Source organism: Eriocheir sinensis, chromosome 39 (assembly GCF_024679095.1).
Source record: "Eriocheir sinensis breed Jianghai 21 chromosome 39, ASM2467909v1, whole genome shotgun sequence".
NCBI lineage: Eukaryota > Metazoa > Arthropoda > Malacostraca > Decapoda > Varunidae > Eriocheir > Eriocheir sinensis.
In genome coordinates this window covers 7,882,269-7,900,120 of record NC_066547.1, presented here as the reverse complement: position 1 = coordinate 7,900,120, position 17,852 = coordinate 7,882,269, and the positions used below count along the sequence as shown (strand labels likewise).

Sequence of the window (17,852 nt, the reverse complement as noted above, 5' to 3'; positions counted from 1 at the left end):
TATATCAGAAACCTCTTTTTTTTTCGGTTCGTGTCTAATAATTTCCCCTTTACCTTGAAAACCACTTAAGACCCCATATTCTCAAGGAGTACTAAAGGGTGTTGCCATGAGACAGCGCTTGTCTATGTTTCTTTATTTTCTAATGTTTCGAGTCGCTTGTTTGTTGGTAAGAAATGAAGATGGGATGCGAGGAGAGGAATAGGAGGAGCAGGAGGAGGAGAAGGAAGAGGCACTTGTGAGTGGCTGTGAAAGAGGAGGAGAGAAGGACCCGGAGAGCGGTGGTGGAGGAGGAGGAGGAAGAAGAGGAAGAGGAAGAGGAGGAGGAGGAAGAGGAGGAGGAGGAGAAGGAGGAGGAGGAGGGAGGCCTGGTGAGCGGTGAAGACCAAATGGTGGGCTTTCTGTGCCCTCGGGGGCCGCCACACACTCCACAGCCTCGCAACAGCGAACACCCGCAGCAGCAGCGGCGGCAGGGCGGCCCACCGATGCAAGTAGGACGACGCAGCGAATAGAGGAGGAAAGGAATAAAAATTGAGGAGAGAGGAAGAGGGGTGACGAAGAGAGAGAGAGAGAGAGAGAGAGAGAGAGAGAGAGAGAGAGAGAGAGAGAGAGAGAGAGAGAGAGAGAGAGAGAGAGAGAGAGAGAGAGAGAGAGAGAGAGAGAGAGAAGTTGGTTGCTTCTGAGAGAAAAAAATGTAGTTATTAGAATGGGAAAAAGGAGTAAAGAGAGAAGAAAATTAAAGATCACCCCGTCTATGACTTGAGAAAAAAAATAAGAATGGACTTTCTCTACATTGACCATTGTTTATCGTGGACCAATGCCAATTGCCTCCTTGGTTGGAAGGCCGAAATTCTGCTTTTATTGTTGTTTCTAATATTTTGGTGTTGGAGTTGTGTGTCCTTCGCTGTTACGCCGCAAGTAAACACACACAGAGACAAGATTTGGGAAAAAAAAAATACGAAAATCATAGAAGCATGTATAGCTTCAGCAGGGCGGTGAGGGAAGAAGAGAGGGAGAGAGAGAAGGGTGAGGTGAGGCGGAGGAAAGGGAAGGGGCGGAGAACAACAAACACGACGCGAATGGCTGATGTTACTCTGACCTACACGTTTTTTTTCGTTTATCATGCCAGTAGGATGAAAATAATTAAAGGTCATAGAAAATATATTCAAAAGTTTAGAATACCTATAGATAATTGCCTCATATAACAACATATTTCTTCCAAGGGAGGATATAATCGGACTTGTGCTCGATACATAAAAATGGAATATATACTTGCAAACATTTAAATACTACAGTGGTGAAATCTGGCATTTGTTAAATCATTGCCCGCGGCGCCTCCCTCCTCACGCCAGCTGAGCACACTCCCTCACGCCGCCCTCAGCTGGCGGGGCGGGACTGTAAATCAATTACCGGCATTATTTCCTGCTTGTGTTTCATCGCGAGAAGCTGAAGCAACGAGGAGGCGGGAGTCCATACAAGAATCCCAGCCGAACCATTTTTCTTGCACTTTAATGGCTGCTGCGAGGAGAGGACGAGCACTGCCTTTTGATTTCAGAGCTTTTGTAAAAACTTCTGAAAACCGACAATTCTTATTTCCTGCGTTTGTTGGTGAGTTTATTGTGAAAGCCTCGCAACTCTAAACTGATGCGCTGAACTGAAGGGACGACTCGACAGTTTAGTGGAAATTATCAAAGTTTTTCGCTTCCAGGCCACTCTCCTGATTGGTGCGCCCGGAAGTATCCAAGTATCCCCATAGGCCCTGATATTGAAAATGAAGCCATAAAAAATAGGCCAATCCCCCACATGTAGGGTGAGCTCGACAAATTATCAGGATCCATAAAATATCTTCGTATCATTCTACCTCTCCCTCCATTCTTTTTCCTCCTCCTTATTCTTCTTCTTCACTGGATGACTGGAGGGAGGGAGGGAGGGATGGACGGGAGGAGGACTGGGGGAGAGGAAGGCACCATGATTGTAGGCGTGGCTGTGCTGACGTCACCGCCCGATCGATAATCACAAATATAGAGAACGGGAAGGACGTAGGCCTAGCCCGGCACACTCTGGCAGGCGCTATAGGCCTCTTGGAGCCTCCCTCTGATAGCGAGGATTACGGATGAGCCCCAAACTTTTTCAGAAACATTTTTTTTTTGTCGCTGTACGATTGGGGTCCATTTAGTTTATTAAATGAATGCTGATACTTGTTTTTTTATGGGCGCATGTATGTTTGTTTGTTTGTTTGTTTGTTTGTGTGTGTGTGTGTGTGTGTGTGTGTGTGTGTGTGTGTGTGTGTGTGTGTGTGTGTGTGTGTGTGTGTGTGTGTGTGTGTGTGTGTGCTTCATTATTTGTTACAAAGTATGGTCAGGGAATGTTGTATATCACATAATAATAAGAGTTTTAATTGTGTTCTCCCAAATTATACTTTTCGGGAACATTCCGACACAGAACTCTCATTATTTTCTTTATTAACACATGGGAAGGAGATAAATTAAGAACAAACGAAGATACAAAATGTTCGTTTGATGTTGGCATTAAAATATATGCAATAAAGAAGCAGTAAAAGTCAAGACAAAGGAATGACTGGCCATTACACTCACAACCCCTCGAAAGTGTCAGGGAGAGTGGCTGTCTTTCTTGATGTATATTTACTCTTCAGTTACTTGGGACTATAAATATGTCCCAATCGTAGACATCAGTGGTATATATATATATATATATATATATATATATATATATATATATATATATATATATATATATATATATATATATATATATATATATATATCAACAAATACAGTGCATGTAAGCTATAGGTCAATAATTATCTATTTATTTCGTTATTTATACATGTCAATTTACCTATGTCTATTAGTTTATCAATATGTCTTCTTATACATCTCTATATATATCAGTCGATTTATCTATCTATCTGTCTATCTATCTACTTAACTGCTTATCTATCCATTTTGAATCTACCTATTTACAGTAGAACTATCTTTCATCTATCAGTATAATGTCTATACCCATCTTTCTATTTGTATTATCAACTATACTTTGTTACCCATTATATATTTAGCTATTTATCTTTCTATTTTTATCTATATGTCTATCTCTACCTACCTATATGTCTCTCTATCACTCTAACGTGCCCCTCTCTGTACCTCCAGGGTGTGAGCTCGATGCCGCCAGCGAGGACCCAGCCAGCACCCGAGGCCGTCCCCGCTACTGCCCGCTGCCACCCTAACTGAATAGGTCCCACGGTGAGCTTACCCCCTCCCCGTTCATACCGTTGTAAGGTTTTAGTTTGTATATACGGCCGAGGGGAGCATCAATCATCTCGTTTGGAATTTAAATTTATCATTGTTTTTCGGTTTATTCTTCTGACCGTTTTTTTATGTAGAAGTGTGTTCGGTCTTCTTTTTTTGGGGGGGGTAAAAATTCTGTTTTGCTTTGGTTTGTCCTCAATGCCATAAGAAAGAAAAGGACATCACACAAAAGCATTATTATGACATGGCTGCAATGTGTTCTGCTAGTAATAATGAGGGGAATTATGATGCAATGATGCTCCCCCGTCGGAAATCTATAATAATGCCCTTTATCCGATATCTGAATTGTTGCCTCCTAACATTTTGATTTTGCAGGTGATTAAGATTGCCTTTTAACATTTTGATTTTGCAGGTGATTAAGATACATTTTTGCGTAGGGAAATTTGCAGCTCTATACGTTCTGAGTGACTGATGGACGCCAAAATAAATAAATAAATAAATAAGTAAACTATTAATAAAATGAACGATTACAAATTTTTCTCTTCCCACGTTACAAAAACTAAAAAACATCATGATCTAATGAGAGAACGCATGCCCCAAGTAACTCTCCTAAAATATCTACCATGAGAAAGACGAAAATGATAAGATTGAAATAAGGAGGCTTGGAAGTAACATGCTAAACTCTGCTGGAGGAAGAAAGAGATTAGAATGGAGGGTACACTAAAAAGACTCTTAAATAAGTGACACTGACATTACTAGACAGAAGAAAAGAAAAAAAACATTAGAAGTTGACTTTAAAAAAATGAAAAATTAATATTCTGAGCTCAAGCACTTTCTCAGTACACAATAACATAAACCATCCTTTCAAGTCCATCTGATCGTAATACACTTTTAAGCTTGTTTTTTCACTGGACTCCTCAATGCTAAGACGTCTCTGCAAGCCATACTATGCACGCCCTCGGGACCAACCTAACCAAGCAGCCAAGCAACTAACCACATCCCATCCCATACTAAGAGAGAGAGAGAGAGAGAGAGAGAGAGAGAGAGAGAGAGAGAGAGAGAGAGAGAGAGAGAGAGAGAGAGAGAGAGAGAGAGAGAGAGAGAGAGAGAGAGAGAGAGAGAGAGAGAGAGAGAGAGAGAGAGTCTTCATGAAACTTTCCGACAAAATGTTAACCTCAGAGTCAGTCAGTAACAACAACAAAATATCTTCACACAGCAAATTATGTCTCCTGTCTTTTGCTTTAAGCCTAGTAATCACGTCTCTCTCTCTCTCTCTCTCTCTCTCTCTCTCTCTCTCTCTCATACACAAACATTTTCAGCAGCCATTCTGAATATTCTCTGGTCACCTAAAATTATTGCTCACGAACATGTAAACTTGTACTTGCTCAGTAATGTTTTTATTCACTTTTTCTTTCCTACTTTTATAATTCCTCTTTTCTTATCCACTTCTTGTTCTTGTTCTTGTTCTATTTCCTCCTCCTCCTCCTTCTCCTCTCCTTCTTTGCCTCCATCCCCTTTCTTTGATATTCAATGTTATTTTCCTTGCATCTCTGACTCGCATTTTCCTTTTGCTTTTCCGTCCCTTTCTATTGTTTACTTATTTAACTGTCTTTCATCCTCTTCCCCTCCTCCGTCCTCTTCCTCTTCCTTCCTCTTTCCACTCATTATTCTTTACTGATTTATTCGTCTCTCTCTCTCTCTCTCTCTCTCTCTCTCTCTCTCTCCCTTTCTGTCTCTCCTTACCTAACCCTTCTTATCTCCCTCCCCCTAGTCTCTCCTATATCCATTCCCACCTTTTTTCCCCATGTCCCCCTTTCTCATTCCTATAAATCTTCCCCTCTATCCATCATCTTCCCCCTTTCCCTTTCCTGGTCTCTGCCCTACCTCATCGCAACCTTTTTCCTTTCATACTTTTTTTCTTCTTCCCCCCTTGGTCTCATCTCTTTCCTCCCTTCCTTCAGTCCCCTTTCCTCCTTTTCGCACGTCCGCCCAGCCCCTCCTTGGCCTCCCCTTCCCTTCCTTCCCTGCAATATTTTTTTCCCTTTTTTTTCTTCTCACGGTCTTCTCATTTCTATTTTTTTCCTCTTGCATTCCTTCCATCTCTTTTTGTTTTGTTTATATCTTTCCTGTCTTCTTTTTTACATCATTTATCTTTTCACATGTACATTTTTCTTTCATTCTGTTCTTTCCCTTTGTTCCTCCTCCTACCATAATTTCTTTTTCTGTTTGTTTTATGTCCTCCTCACTCTCATTTTCTTCCTTGGTTTCTTATCCTTCCTGCTCTCGTTTCCAGTCTTATTCTTTCTCGTTTTCCCTCGACACCCACATCCACTTTCTCTTCCTTCCTTCCTGCCATCCTTCCCGTCCTCCTAAGTCCTGTCTTTTTCTCTTTCCTCTCAATAACATTTATTTTCCTTTCCTCTTCTCATTCCTTACCACTCATTCCCTTCTAATCCTTCTAACCCTTTACTTCTCCCTCGGCTTGTTTTCTTCGACCTCATTTTTCTCTCTTACCCTTCACCCCTCTCTTTCAACCCACTTTTCTCCCCTTTATACCTATATTTTTTTGTAGTTTTTCTTCTACTTCCTAATCCACCGTGTCATTTCTCTCGTCTCACAGAATCGTAGGCTTCCATTTTTTCATCCATCCTTCCTTATTTTCTTACTTAACACCATTTTTTTTCTTCATATTTAGTCATCCTCTGCATCTCCATCACCTCCCTTCCGTAACTCTATATCTCATAACGCATTCCTTTCTATCCCTTTCCTTCCTTTCCTCACCTCCATCCGACTCCTCCTCAACCCCCTCTGTCCTATACACTTTACCTTGGAAGTATTTTTTTTCACCTTATCCGAATACCTGTGGGTTTATATAGGTGTTCAGGGGGAGAAACGGAAGGGGGGGGGAGAGGGTAAAGCAGGTGGGGTTGTAAGTTCACCTGCGCATGGAATTAGGCAAGGGAGAGTGGGTTCGTAAAGGTTAGTGTCCAATGTGTGTGTGTGTGTGTGTGTGTGTGTGTGTGTGTGTGTGTGTGTGTGTATGGAAATCAGAGGGGGGGTATGTACTGAATGGATGTGAATGTGACTGGGTATCTCTGGGTGTGTGTATGGGTCTTTTCTGTTTACTCCCCCCCCCCCCCCCCGTCTCTCTCTCTCTCTCTCTCTCTCTCTCTCTCTCTCTCTCTCTCTCTCTCTCTCTCTCTCTCTCCCCTTCGTGATTCATTTAATTTTTTTCCCTAACAATTTAGTTTTTGAGGCCCACTGTAGAAAGGCTTCCTGGGTCTTGTCCCGCGTCGGTCACCACCCAGACCACAACCTCTGTGTGGTCTGTATTCTCTCTCTCTCTCTCTCTCTCTCTCTCTCTCTCTCTCTCTCTCTCTGTTAAATTTGCTTTTCCGTTTATTTTCTTTGTATTTTCTTCGCATTCCGTTTCCCTGACTAACTAAACTTCCTTCTTTTTACTTTGTGTTCTTTCCCAAGGTTTATTCTTCTTGGTTTCTGCTAATTTCGCGAAGTTATTCCGTCTTCATTTCCCTCCGTCTCGTTCTTTTAACACCGCGCGTGTGTGCGTGTGTGTGTGTGTGTGTGTGTGTGTGTGTGTGTGTGTGTGTGTGTGTGTGTGTGTGTGTGTGTGTGTGTGTGTGTGTGTGTGTGTGTGTGTGTGTGTGTGTGTGTGTGTGTGTGTGTGTGTGTGTGTGTGTGTGTCTGAAACCCTTGCCCTTTCCACTCTATTTCGTCCTCTTTCAAAAGGGATTGGTAGCGTCTCCTTGCTATTGTTCTGACAGCTAGTTTTCCCCTCTTGAGTGTTCAGTTACTTTGGGTTCTTATTTCAATGCTTTTCGAAAAAAGGTGAAGAAATCTAAACACTTCTTCTAATAGTTTTCCTTCTCGTTCTCTCCTCCTTTCGTTCGGCTTCTTCTTTCCCTCCACCTCCTGCCTCCCAATTAGTCACCCTCTTGCCTTCTATCACTTCCTGTCAAGATTTTTCCTTCTCCTCCTCCTCCTCCTCCTTCTCCTCCTCCTCCTCCTCTTTTCTTCCTCCTTCCTCTCTCCTTCTTCCTTCACTAACTTTTCTTCATCTCTCTCTCTCTCTCTCTCTCTCTCTCTCTCTCTCTCTCTCTCTCTCTCTCTCTCTCTCTCTCTCTCTCTCTCTCTCTCTCTCTCTCTCTCTCTCTCTCTCTCTCTCTCTCTCCCATTTATTTGCTGTTCTCTGAGTTATGTTTGTTGTGTTTCCATTTGCATTGCTTACTTAAGTGTTTTCAAGTAACCATCAGTATATGTGTTGTTTTGTGGTCGTGTTTTGATATATTTTCTCTCTTCTTCCAATGGGACTATCACCCATTTCCTCACCTATATTTAAACTCCTAAAACATCATAATTCATCTCCTCCTTTGAAACTCAACCATGAACCCTTCCCCTATTAGCTGCCTCCCTTCATCTCCTTCCCTTCGCTCTCCCCCTCACTTCCTTCCTCCCTCCATCTCACTCTCTCTCCTTCCCCCCTCTCTCTCAGAATCATTCCAAGAACCGGTCGATAATTGAACGCTAAAGGTCTCCACTTTCGCTACTGTACGCCACAACGATAATCGGAAGGGAGGGAGGGAAGGAAGGAGGGAGTGGAGGGAAGGAGAGGGAGGGAAAGTAGAAGGTTGGACGAGGTTGTAAGAAGAGAGAAGGAGGTGGGGGAGTATTAGTGAGGAAGAGGAGGAGGTTGGACGGGGTAAAGTAGGGAGGGAGGAAGGGAGGGAGGGAGGAGGGGAGAGAGGAAGAGAAGAAGGGAGGTAGAGCGAGAGGGGGGTTGGATGAGGTTGTTAGAGCAGTGGAGAAGCAGGAGAAAGAGGAGGATGAGGAGAAAAAGGAGGAACAGGAGGGGGAGTAGATTTATATTAGGGGAAGGGTTGGAAGAGAAGGGTTTGAAAACATATTTTTATTACTGAAGGAGGAAATTACAAAAAAAATAATGACTTTGTTAAAATAAAAAAAAATGAAGCAACACAAGGGTAAAGAAAAATATGGGAATGATAAGTAAAAAAAAAAAAAACATAACAAAAACGTAAAATAAAGACGAGGAGATGAGAGGAAGGGAGAATGAGAGGAAGAGAGAACATCAAACGAGGAGCGAGAGGAAACAGAGAAGCATAAAGGAAAACGAGGAGGAGGACGAGGCTGCGAGGGGAGACTATACCCAGAGGCGGAAGGGACAGAGGAGGGAGGGAAGGTGATGGAGGAGGACGCTCAAACGTACTAGCGATTGAGAGGAGGAAGAGGGAGAAGAGGAGGGGCGAGGAGGAGGGCCTGGGGTGTCTTTGAAGTAAGGTTTGATTGATGAGTTTGGATATACGGGTTCAGTGATCTCTCGCGCTGTTGCTAGTGTTAAATATAGCTTTACTCCGTTTTTTATGTCCTTATCGTTTCACTGGATTAGGGTGGATTTTCAAGCATTTATTGTTTTAAATTATTACTTCTCTCTCTCTCTCTCTCTCTCTCTCTCTCTCTCTCTCTCTCTCTCTCTCTCTCTCTCTCTCTCTCTCTCTCTCTCTCTTGAAGCATGGAAGAGTGGCATTAGTATGGTCGTCGAGTGGCCCGGTTGGAGGGTCGTGGTGCGGGAGTGAGCTAAACAGACACATCAAGGCTCGCAGGCGGCCGTGGTGTGAAAGCCGTGGTCTCTTTAACCCTGGGTGGCGGGTGGCTGGAGGTGTACTGGTGGGGCAGGTTTCGGCCGGCCGTACTCCTAGGGTGGTGGTTGTCGCGGGCCTGGCGGTGGTGTGGTTGGTGGGGGGGTTGGGGGGGGTTGTGATGAGCCTACCATCGGTGGTGGATGGCCCAGTAGGAGTGTGACGAGGACGCTACTGATGCTTCTCGTGTGATGATCTCATACCCTCGAGGCTGCACGATCGCTTAGTTCGGAGCGTAGGCGTAGAATGGTACTCTGGGTGAGGGGAAAGAAACTATGGGACCGGGTATGCTCAAGGAAGGCAGGAGCGAGGGAGGGCTGGAGAGAGGGGAAGATAGGAGCGTCTGAAGCCTCCAGTTGCTTTACAAGTTTAATGAGACAAGATAACCAGCTTCTTGCAGGCTACAGGTGTCCTGTCAGTCACTCAGAACAGCACAGAGCCTTAATTACTACATCTAATAATTTGTGTGTTAGTCCTGGACCAAGCTGCCTCGCGGGTCGCAGGGGCAACGTGGGAGGAGCTAAGGCGTCACATGACCAGATCCATCCACTACTGTGTCGCGAGAGCGGGAGGTGGTGCCAGGGGAGGCGGGGCTCCTCTCTCTGGGCGGGCCCGCCGCACGCCCCGCCTCCTCTGGCAGAAAGAGCGGTGTCGAACCGAATCTCCAGATAGTGTTTGAGCTCGCCGCGGCCTCAACACACGCAGGCTGATTTTTTGCCGCGGCCCCAGCTCCCGTGCCTCGCGTGCTTGGTCCATGCGGCGGCCTTCGCAGTGACACGCCAGCTAATGAGTGTGTGTTATTCTCTCTTCCCGATTGTGTGTGACTGTGCGGCACCCTGGCGACGGTGGACTCCATACCGTGGCGGCACCACCATGCAGTGGGCAGCGGCGAGGGAGGAGGACTAGACAGGATGAACGGATCACTGTATGAGGACACGGCCAGTTCTCGAGGCCTGGAGCCCGCGGGCCAGACACCGCTGCACATCCCGGCCAAGAGAGTGGCCACCACGCTGGCCGTGTCCACCTACCCTCACCCGCCCGAGTGCCCCACGGGGCCAGACTCGGGCGCCGCGGCGGGTGTCATCAGGCACTCCCACTCCACACAGCCTTGGAATTACCAGCCAGACCACGCCGCGGCCACGGCCCCCTTCGACTCCCAGTATGGCCAGGCCTTCTACCGGGATGGCGTCACGCCCACATACTACAATATTGCGGACTCCAGAATGGCTGACCGCAAGGCTCTGGCGTTTTGGCCCAACAAATGCGAGTACGCCCCTGGACCCTCCTCCATGGCGACGGAGTCCTGCCAGGCCTTCGCTGCCCAGACGTGGTGTAACTATCCTCCGTACGGGCGCGTGGGCCATGTGGACGCCCACGGCCAGCCAGTGCCATACCTGACGGCGGCAGACGGTGCCCCCAAGTCTGCAGTGGAGGCGGCGGCAGGGTACCCCCACGACGGCTACCTGAGGAACTACCCAACGGCCGAGAGCATGCCCCCGGCGCCCTATCCACCAGGTATGTAAAGCCCCGCGGGGTATTGCAGCTTCTCTGGGTGAGCAGTGTTGTGGTGTCATCCCACTTGTAGGCTGTGGCCGCGCCTCTGCTGGCTGGCTGGATAGAGCTGGTGGCTCGAGAGTGTCCCGTCTTCCTGCACCTCGTAAACCTCACCTCCTGTCCCTCGTTACCTCACGCCCGCCATAAAACAACCACCACAATACTGCTGTCCAGCCTTCCCGCTGTCTTCTCCTTACGCTCTCATCATTTCACTTTCCATTCATTCTTCCTCTCCTCTTGGAAACGCTCTGCTTCTCACATGGAACCTGCTCTACTCTGCTTTATAATTTCTTTGTAACATCGGCCACACACTTCAACCCTCGCCCGGGACACCTCCGCCAATAGTTCTTACCAAGCCATGGTAGCAAAACAAGCCTCAACGCCAGCACATTCCTCCTCCGCCTCCCCTCTTTTTCTCCTGCCTTCCCTCGCCGCGGCCACTGTCCTCTACCTCCACCTCCTCCTTTTCTTCCTCCTCCTCCACCGGGATAATGACGCACCTCGTCTTGTGTTTTCCTTGTGAGGGATTCCATTCATTTGTGTTTTTTCTTTACTAAGTTGTTATTTATTAATTATTATTATGCTTTGATCGGAGGTGCGAGTGAGTCATTTTGGGGCGTTACTTCCTGCTCTACGCGGACTTGTTGTTGTTCTTTTTTACTCAAGTTAAAGCGTTGTACATTTAAATATAATCTTGTTATATTGCCCATCGCCTACTTTACATTGTCCAGTGATGACGTTTTTTTTCATATTTCTCTCTATTTTCTATAATTCTAATTTTTCTTGGTAACATTTTCAATTTCCCATTTAAGATGTATAGTGACCACGAAACAAAATTGCGAGTTATTTTGCGTAATGCTCACTATTCTTGTTTTCCTTCCATCCTTTATCTATTATCGACCAATTTTCTTTTATCGTCTTCATCACAACACTTTCATAACATTTTCCAGTTTTTGAAGCCGAGCTGTGTCCAAATGTATCATCCACGTGTATTCTTCTTTTCGTTCAGCCATTCTTATCTACACGTTTCCCTATACACCACAGCTTCCATCCTCCTCCTCTCCCAACCATCCCATCCCCTCCCTCGGTCCACCCTTCCTACCTTTCTCCCTCTCCCCTACCTCCACCGCTGTTGCCAATGCAAGGGGGTCATAAATTTCCCAGGTTCATGATGTAACTCGTCTCGTGCGTCCCGATGCTTTGGCGGGCTGGTAACGAGGTGCTGTTTCGAGGGATCATAAGGAATGCCTCCTCAAATATTTATTCACCGTGAGGGGCAAAGGCGCGGTCAGGAGGAGGCAGCCCTGGTGGTGAAAGTGGCAACGACGGCGTGTCCAGGCTAACCTACCTCTCTCTTTCTGTCTGTCTGTCTGTCTGTGTGTATGTATGTAGGGGATAGAAGGGGAGGAGAGGGAGAGAGAGAGAGAGGGAGAGGGATAGAGACAAGGAAAAAAGAGGATGATTGGTTTATACATACATAAGTGGAATGATTGATACTTTTTTCTTTATTTTATTTTTTGAAAGTCTTTCATACGCAGTTTGTGTGGTGCCGCAGGGTGAGAGCTTACCACACACACACACACACACACACACACACATGCACGGTGTCACGTCATCTCGCCGCCCAGCCAGCGCCTCGGGCCAAACACTCCCCCCTCGCCACCCTATAATTTGCCTTCATTTCCATCTTCCTCATTCTTCTGACACTAATGACTTCGGTGTCGCCGCCAAAGCAAACATTATCCTAAACAAGCCCTCAATGTTCTTAAAGTTATAAAGGTTACAGAGTTGAATTTATAGTAATCATCGCATCTCTCTCTCTCTCTCTCTCTCTCTCTCTCTCTCTCTCTCTCTCTCTCTCTCTCATTTACCTTTACACGAGAGTTATTTATCACAATCAAGTACTTTAGCAATTTCACTTCAGTCTGTGTAGCTTGTGTAGTTTATTATCTTTTTGATGTGTGTGTGTGTGTGTGTGTGTGTGTGTGTGTGTGTGTGTGTGTGTGTGTGTGTGTGATGCGGACAATGAAGAGTGTATGCCGCGTGAATCACATCGTTGGTTGATGCAGCGCAGTGGCTTTCATTCATAACGGGGCGGCAGAGATAGACAGACGCAGACTTTTGCCTCGTCAGTGAATCCTTCTTTGGCACTCCCTCGGATTGTGTCATATGGTGCACTTTTAATGGCCGTGGAGGGGTGCCAACCTGGGTGACACGGGGGAGGAAAACACTGCCAGAGGATCCCTGTTGACAGCATGCTGACTTGTGTACATACATGGTGGCGCGGCAGTGTGTGTGTGTGTGTGTGTGTGTGTGTGTGTGTGTGTGTGTTCATTGTTTTTGTGAGAGGTAGTATCAGTATTAGTATTAGTGGGGGATGGGGGTGGAAATAATAACAAAGATGACGGATGTAGTTAAGATAATAATAGTAAAAATGATAATATATAACAATATATGATAATAATAATAATAATAATAATAATAATAATAATAATAATAATAATAATAATAATAATAACAATAATAATAATAATAATAATAATAATAATAATACATAAGAACATAAGAACGCAGGAGTCTGCAAGAGGCCGGTAGGCCTGTACGAGGCAGCTCCTTTGACCGTGTATCTAACCCCACCTAATATCGCTGTCCATGAATTTATCTAGTCTATTTTTGAATGTGACAATTGTATTGGCACTCACCACATGACTGCTAAGCTAATTGGTGAGGAATAAATGACCAAGGGAGAATATTCATCTATCAATTCATTGAAATACTGTCTTTATATATCTACAATCATGAAATGAAGGTTCGACCAAAGTAATACATGTAAGATATATGTGACATTAAATAAATGAAATATACAAAAATATACTTGTGTCCCATTTTTCTTTAGATGCTTACAAGATAGTATGCGTGAATGATGCGGTATCATATCATAAAGGGAAATCCCTTGAGGTTCTGTCTTTAAGATGAGCCGACGAAAATTAGAAAGAGAATGAGGGAGAGAGAAGAGAAGAGGGGGAGCGAAGGAGGAAGAGAGAAGAGGAGAGGAGGAGTGTAGAGTGAGAGTAAGCGAGTGGATGCGCCAGTGTGTGTGAAGGAGGCGAGCTGGTTAGCGCGGAGTCTGGCGAGGATGTTTGTTGTACGAAGCTGTTAAAGGAGAGTGGGTGAGCTGATGGCAGGGGGGACTAGGGCCGCGCCGAGCTGAGCCTTGGAGGGAGGGAGGCAGGGAGGAAGGGATGGAGACTGGGAGGAAGCATGGAGGGAGGGTGGGAGAGAGAACGGGAAGGGTAAGGGAAGTTAGGAGGGAGGGAGATGGAGAAGGGAAGGAGAGGGGAAGTTCTTAGTAGTATTGGTAGAAGGGAACGTTGGGTAGACTCAGGAAGGATTGTATTGATTCTTCCCTTTCTTCATGTTTTCTATACTGCCTTGGGTGGGCGCGTGTGAGTAGCATGATACATACATACAACACATACATACACATATACATACATACATATATACATACATACGAAAGAATAAACACACATGGTGAAAACTCATCACACAAGACACTTAACGGAGCCCTGGCGTCCTTCAGCCTCCCCCTCTCTCTCCCTCACTCCCTCCCTCCCTCTTTCCTTTTCTCCCTCCTTCCCTTCCCTTCCTCCCTCCGTCTCCGGCTTTCGTTCCCTCCAGGTTTCCCCGACTGCTTGCTTTCACTTTCATTATCATATCTTTTAATGCCAAACGTCCTTCACCTATCTCTTCCTCCTCCTCCTCCTCCTCCACCTCATCCCCTCATCCATCACCAGGTCCTCGGGGTAATCAGGGGCTGGCGCGTGCTGACGAGATATTTATCAGTCCTCGAGGAGCTGACGAGAGCGTGTAATTCATCCGCCTTTTTCCGCTGACTCGGGGCCGCTACTAGTCCTGTAGCATCTGGAGGAACGGTGGCAGCCTTCCTGACTCTCCTTGCTGACGCTTCACGCTATAACATCAAGTAGCTAACTGACGCGGCCTGACTCCTGCCACTAACCCGCTTGATTTGCCGCTAATGGCCTTGTTATAGGCGGATTATGTGCTTGGGCGTGGGAGCTCCGTATGTGGTGAGGCTTGGTGTGGCTTCAGGTGGCGCGCAGGTGGAAGAGGAGAAGGAGGAGGGGTGAGAAGCAAAAGCAATAGAAGGAAAAGGAAGAAGACGGCGGGGAAAGAGGAGGATGGGGAAGGGAAGGAAAAGGAGAAAGAAAAGAGGATGGAAGAGAAGGAGAAGAAAGAGGAGGAAGAATAGGATGGTGGGAAATATAAGTAATATATGGAGGAATAGGAGCAGGAGGAGGAGGAAGAGGAGGAAGAATAGGATGGTGGGAAATAGAAGTAATATATGGAGGAATAGGAGCAGGAGGAGGAGGAAGAGGAGGAAGGCAAGGTCACAAGGTGGTCTATGGGCGTGGTGGCGGCGGCGATGGTGGTGATAGTTAACAAGAGAGAACACACACCACTGGTACACACAGGTAATCAAAGTCAAGGTGAATCTTCAACTTTCCTCTCTGACTAACCTTTTTTTTTTACCTAACCATCTGTACCCAAGAGATCACCACGAACGATACCATCATTTATATCATTAAAAAACCCGCCACTACTACTACTACGCTAACTACCACTTTGATGACTACTTCGATATTCCTGGCAAAAAAAAGCGACTGCCGGACCTTACGTAATCGACAACATGACTTCTCATAATTTAAATGCAAAATCATCCCGCGCCGTCTCGATCAAAGAGGCTCGTAAAGTGTGAACAACGATAACAATTGTACGCGCGACATCTTCACCCGACGCTAATGGCTTGTAAACCTTGGTGCGGACACTGTAGCGAATAGACGGAGTAAATATAAAAAGCTAACGGTCATGTGAGGAGGAGGAGGAGGAGGAGGAGGAGGAGGAGTAGGAGGAGAGACAGAAGCAAAATAATAATAAGTGGAGGTAAAAAAATAGTGGAGAGCCAGGAGGACGAAGCGGAAAGGGAGGAGGAAAAAATAAATATAAAACGAAGAGGAGGAGGAAGAAAAATAAGAAAAAAAAGAAAAATAATAATAATAAAAAAGTAGAAAATGAAGAAAACCATGAGGAAGATGAATAAGAAGAAAAGGGAAAGGATGAGGAATAATAGAAAAAGAGAAAAAAAAAGAGAATGAAACGGAAGGTAGAAAAGGGAAGAAGAAAAACAAGAATAAAGGAGGAGGAGGAAGCATAAAAAAAAGAGAGGGAGGAGTTGATGTAACAGAGCAAAAAACAACTCACCACATTCAAAGCAGGAGACAAACAGGCTACGCAACACTAACGGGACTCGCCAAGCACAGCAACCACCACCTGAAGGAAGGGAAGCAGAAAGATGAGGTGGGTCCGTCTGTGTTCCTTAGTGCCTGCATGGAGGATGATCAAGGTCCCAGGTGTCACGAGAACGACTCCTGAACTAAACATGCTGAAGGTTCAAGCAGAGACACGGGGTAGATAGACTGATAGATAGTCAGGTAGATATATTGGGAGAGACAAAGGAAAGATATAGAGGAGAGGAGACGAGAGGGAGCAACGGGTTAGGTAGATAGGAAGAGAAAAAGGAGAGGGAGGAAGCGAGAGGAAGAAGAATGCTTGATGTTGAAGGAGAGAAGCGGGTTAAGTAGATAGATAGGTAGGTATGTAGATTGGGAGAGAGAGAGAGAGAAAGGTGACCGAGAGGAGAGGAAACGAGAGGAAGGCGAGGAAAAGATAAGAAGAGAAAAGAGGAACGGAAAAAGCGTGAAGAGGAAAGAAAGAAGAAAAACAGTAGAGAAAGCACAGGATAAGATATGAAACGTAAACTTATGAAGACAAATGAAAACAAAGAGAAGAAAGAAGAAAAGCTAAACGAAAAAGAAAACATGCAGAGGAAGAAAAAGGAGAACACAGAAAAAGAATGAGATAATAGAAGTAAACCAATGACGAAAAAAGACATATAGAAAATAAAACCCGAGAATAAAAATAAATACAGCCAAAGAGGACAGTTGAGGAGGAAAGAGAACACCTTGCGGGAGTCTAGGGGCTAAGTCAGGGGCGGGGCGTTGTGTGGCTCCTGACGTAAGGGCTGACAGAGGCAACAAGGAAGTCAGCTCAGCCAAGGTCCAGCCCGGCGAGTGTGTGTGTCAGGAGGATTTAGAGCATGTGTCAGCCCAGGAGCGGATGAATGAGAGAGAGAGTGAAGGGAGGAAGAGGAGGGAAGGGATAGTATGATAAAGACAAACACACACACACACACACCGACGGATTAACACACACATACATAAACAGCGTGAGTGAGTGAGTGAGTGGCGAATGGAGTACCAAGAGATGAAAACAAGATGAACAGCCAGAGAAACAGATAAACGCGCTGATAACGAGAGAGAGAGAGAGAGAGAGAGAGAGAGAGAGAGAGAGAGAGAGAGAGAGAGAGAGAGAGAGAGAATATAACAAATAAAGAAATTAAAACTCTTAACATGACAAGTGGAAATGAAGGAGAGAGAAGGAAGAATGCAAAAATATAAGAAGAATCAGATTAGGAGTAAGAAAAGAGGAGGAGGGAGAGGATGAAGGGTCGAAGAGTAAGGGAGTAGGAGGAGGAGTAGGAGGGTGAGGGTGGGGCCGGAAGTGAGTAAAGGGAGAAGCTGTGGGTAACAAGGGCGGTAAAGAGGCCGCTGCCATCTGAGAGAAAACTAACATCAGACCAATCAGACGCATTCCCTTCATCCTGATTCACTGACGAAGGGACGAAGGGGAGAGGGAGGGTAATGGGAGGGGAAGGAGAGGGTGGTGAAAGGGATGAAGGGAAGATATATATGGGAAAGAGAGAAGGGAAGGGAGGGGAGGAGAGTAAAGAGAAGAACGGAAGGGAAGGATGAGAAAAGAGAGTAAAGAAGAAACTAGGGGAAAGAGAAGGGTAGAGTAGAAGGAAAGATAGAGGGGAAGAGAGAGGAGGAAAGAGATGGACGGGAGGGGAGAAAAATGGGTGAAATTGGAGGGGAATAAGGAAGGGAAAAAAGGAAAGGGGAGATTAGATATGAAAGGAAAGAAGAAGAGGAAGGAGAGAACCAGCAAGGCAGATTCAAAAGGAAGAGCATAAGAAAATAGTGAGGGCATCAGAAAGAAAGGAAAGACTAAAGTTTGGGAGTAAGGAAATATAACGAATGAGGGAAGGAGGATGGAGGGAGGAAGGATGATGAGGGACATTAGGGAAGAATGATAATGAAGGATACGAATTGAATATATTAGGAAAGTGAAGAGTGAGGAGAAATAGTGCGTAGGGCAGAAGGAGGAAGAATGACGGAACAAAATGAAAGTAGAAAGGAAACGAAGAATACGAATAGAA

At 45.5% G+C, this 17,852-nt stretch overlaps 1 protein-coding gene across 7 annotated transcripts in view; it reads left to right on the top strand.

Moving 5' to 3' along the window:
- LOC127008933 (homeobox protein abdominal-B-like) overlaps window positions 1-17,852 on the top strand; it is a 130,987-nt gene that overhangs the window by 71,219 nt on the left and 41,916 nt on the right. For 3 of the 7 annotated variants that reach the window (XM_050881418.1, XM_050881417.1, XM_050881419.1), the window contains exons 2-3: window positions 3,165-3,257; window positions 9,818-10,453. In XM_050881418.1, coding sequence (XP_050737375.1) covers window positions 9,850-10,453 — 604 coding nt within the window. In that variant the 5' untranslated portion in view covers window positions 3,165-3,257; window positions 9,818-9,849. Of the gene's footprint in view, window positions 1-3,164; window positions 3,258-9,389; window positions 10,454-17,852 lie in introns of those variants that run through there. The other 4 variants (XM_050881423.1, XM_050881422.1, XM_050881416.1 and 1 more) reach the window with 3 other exon arrangements.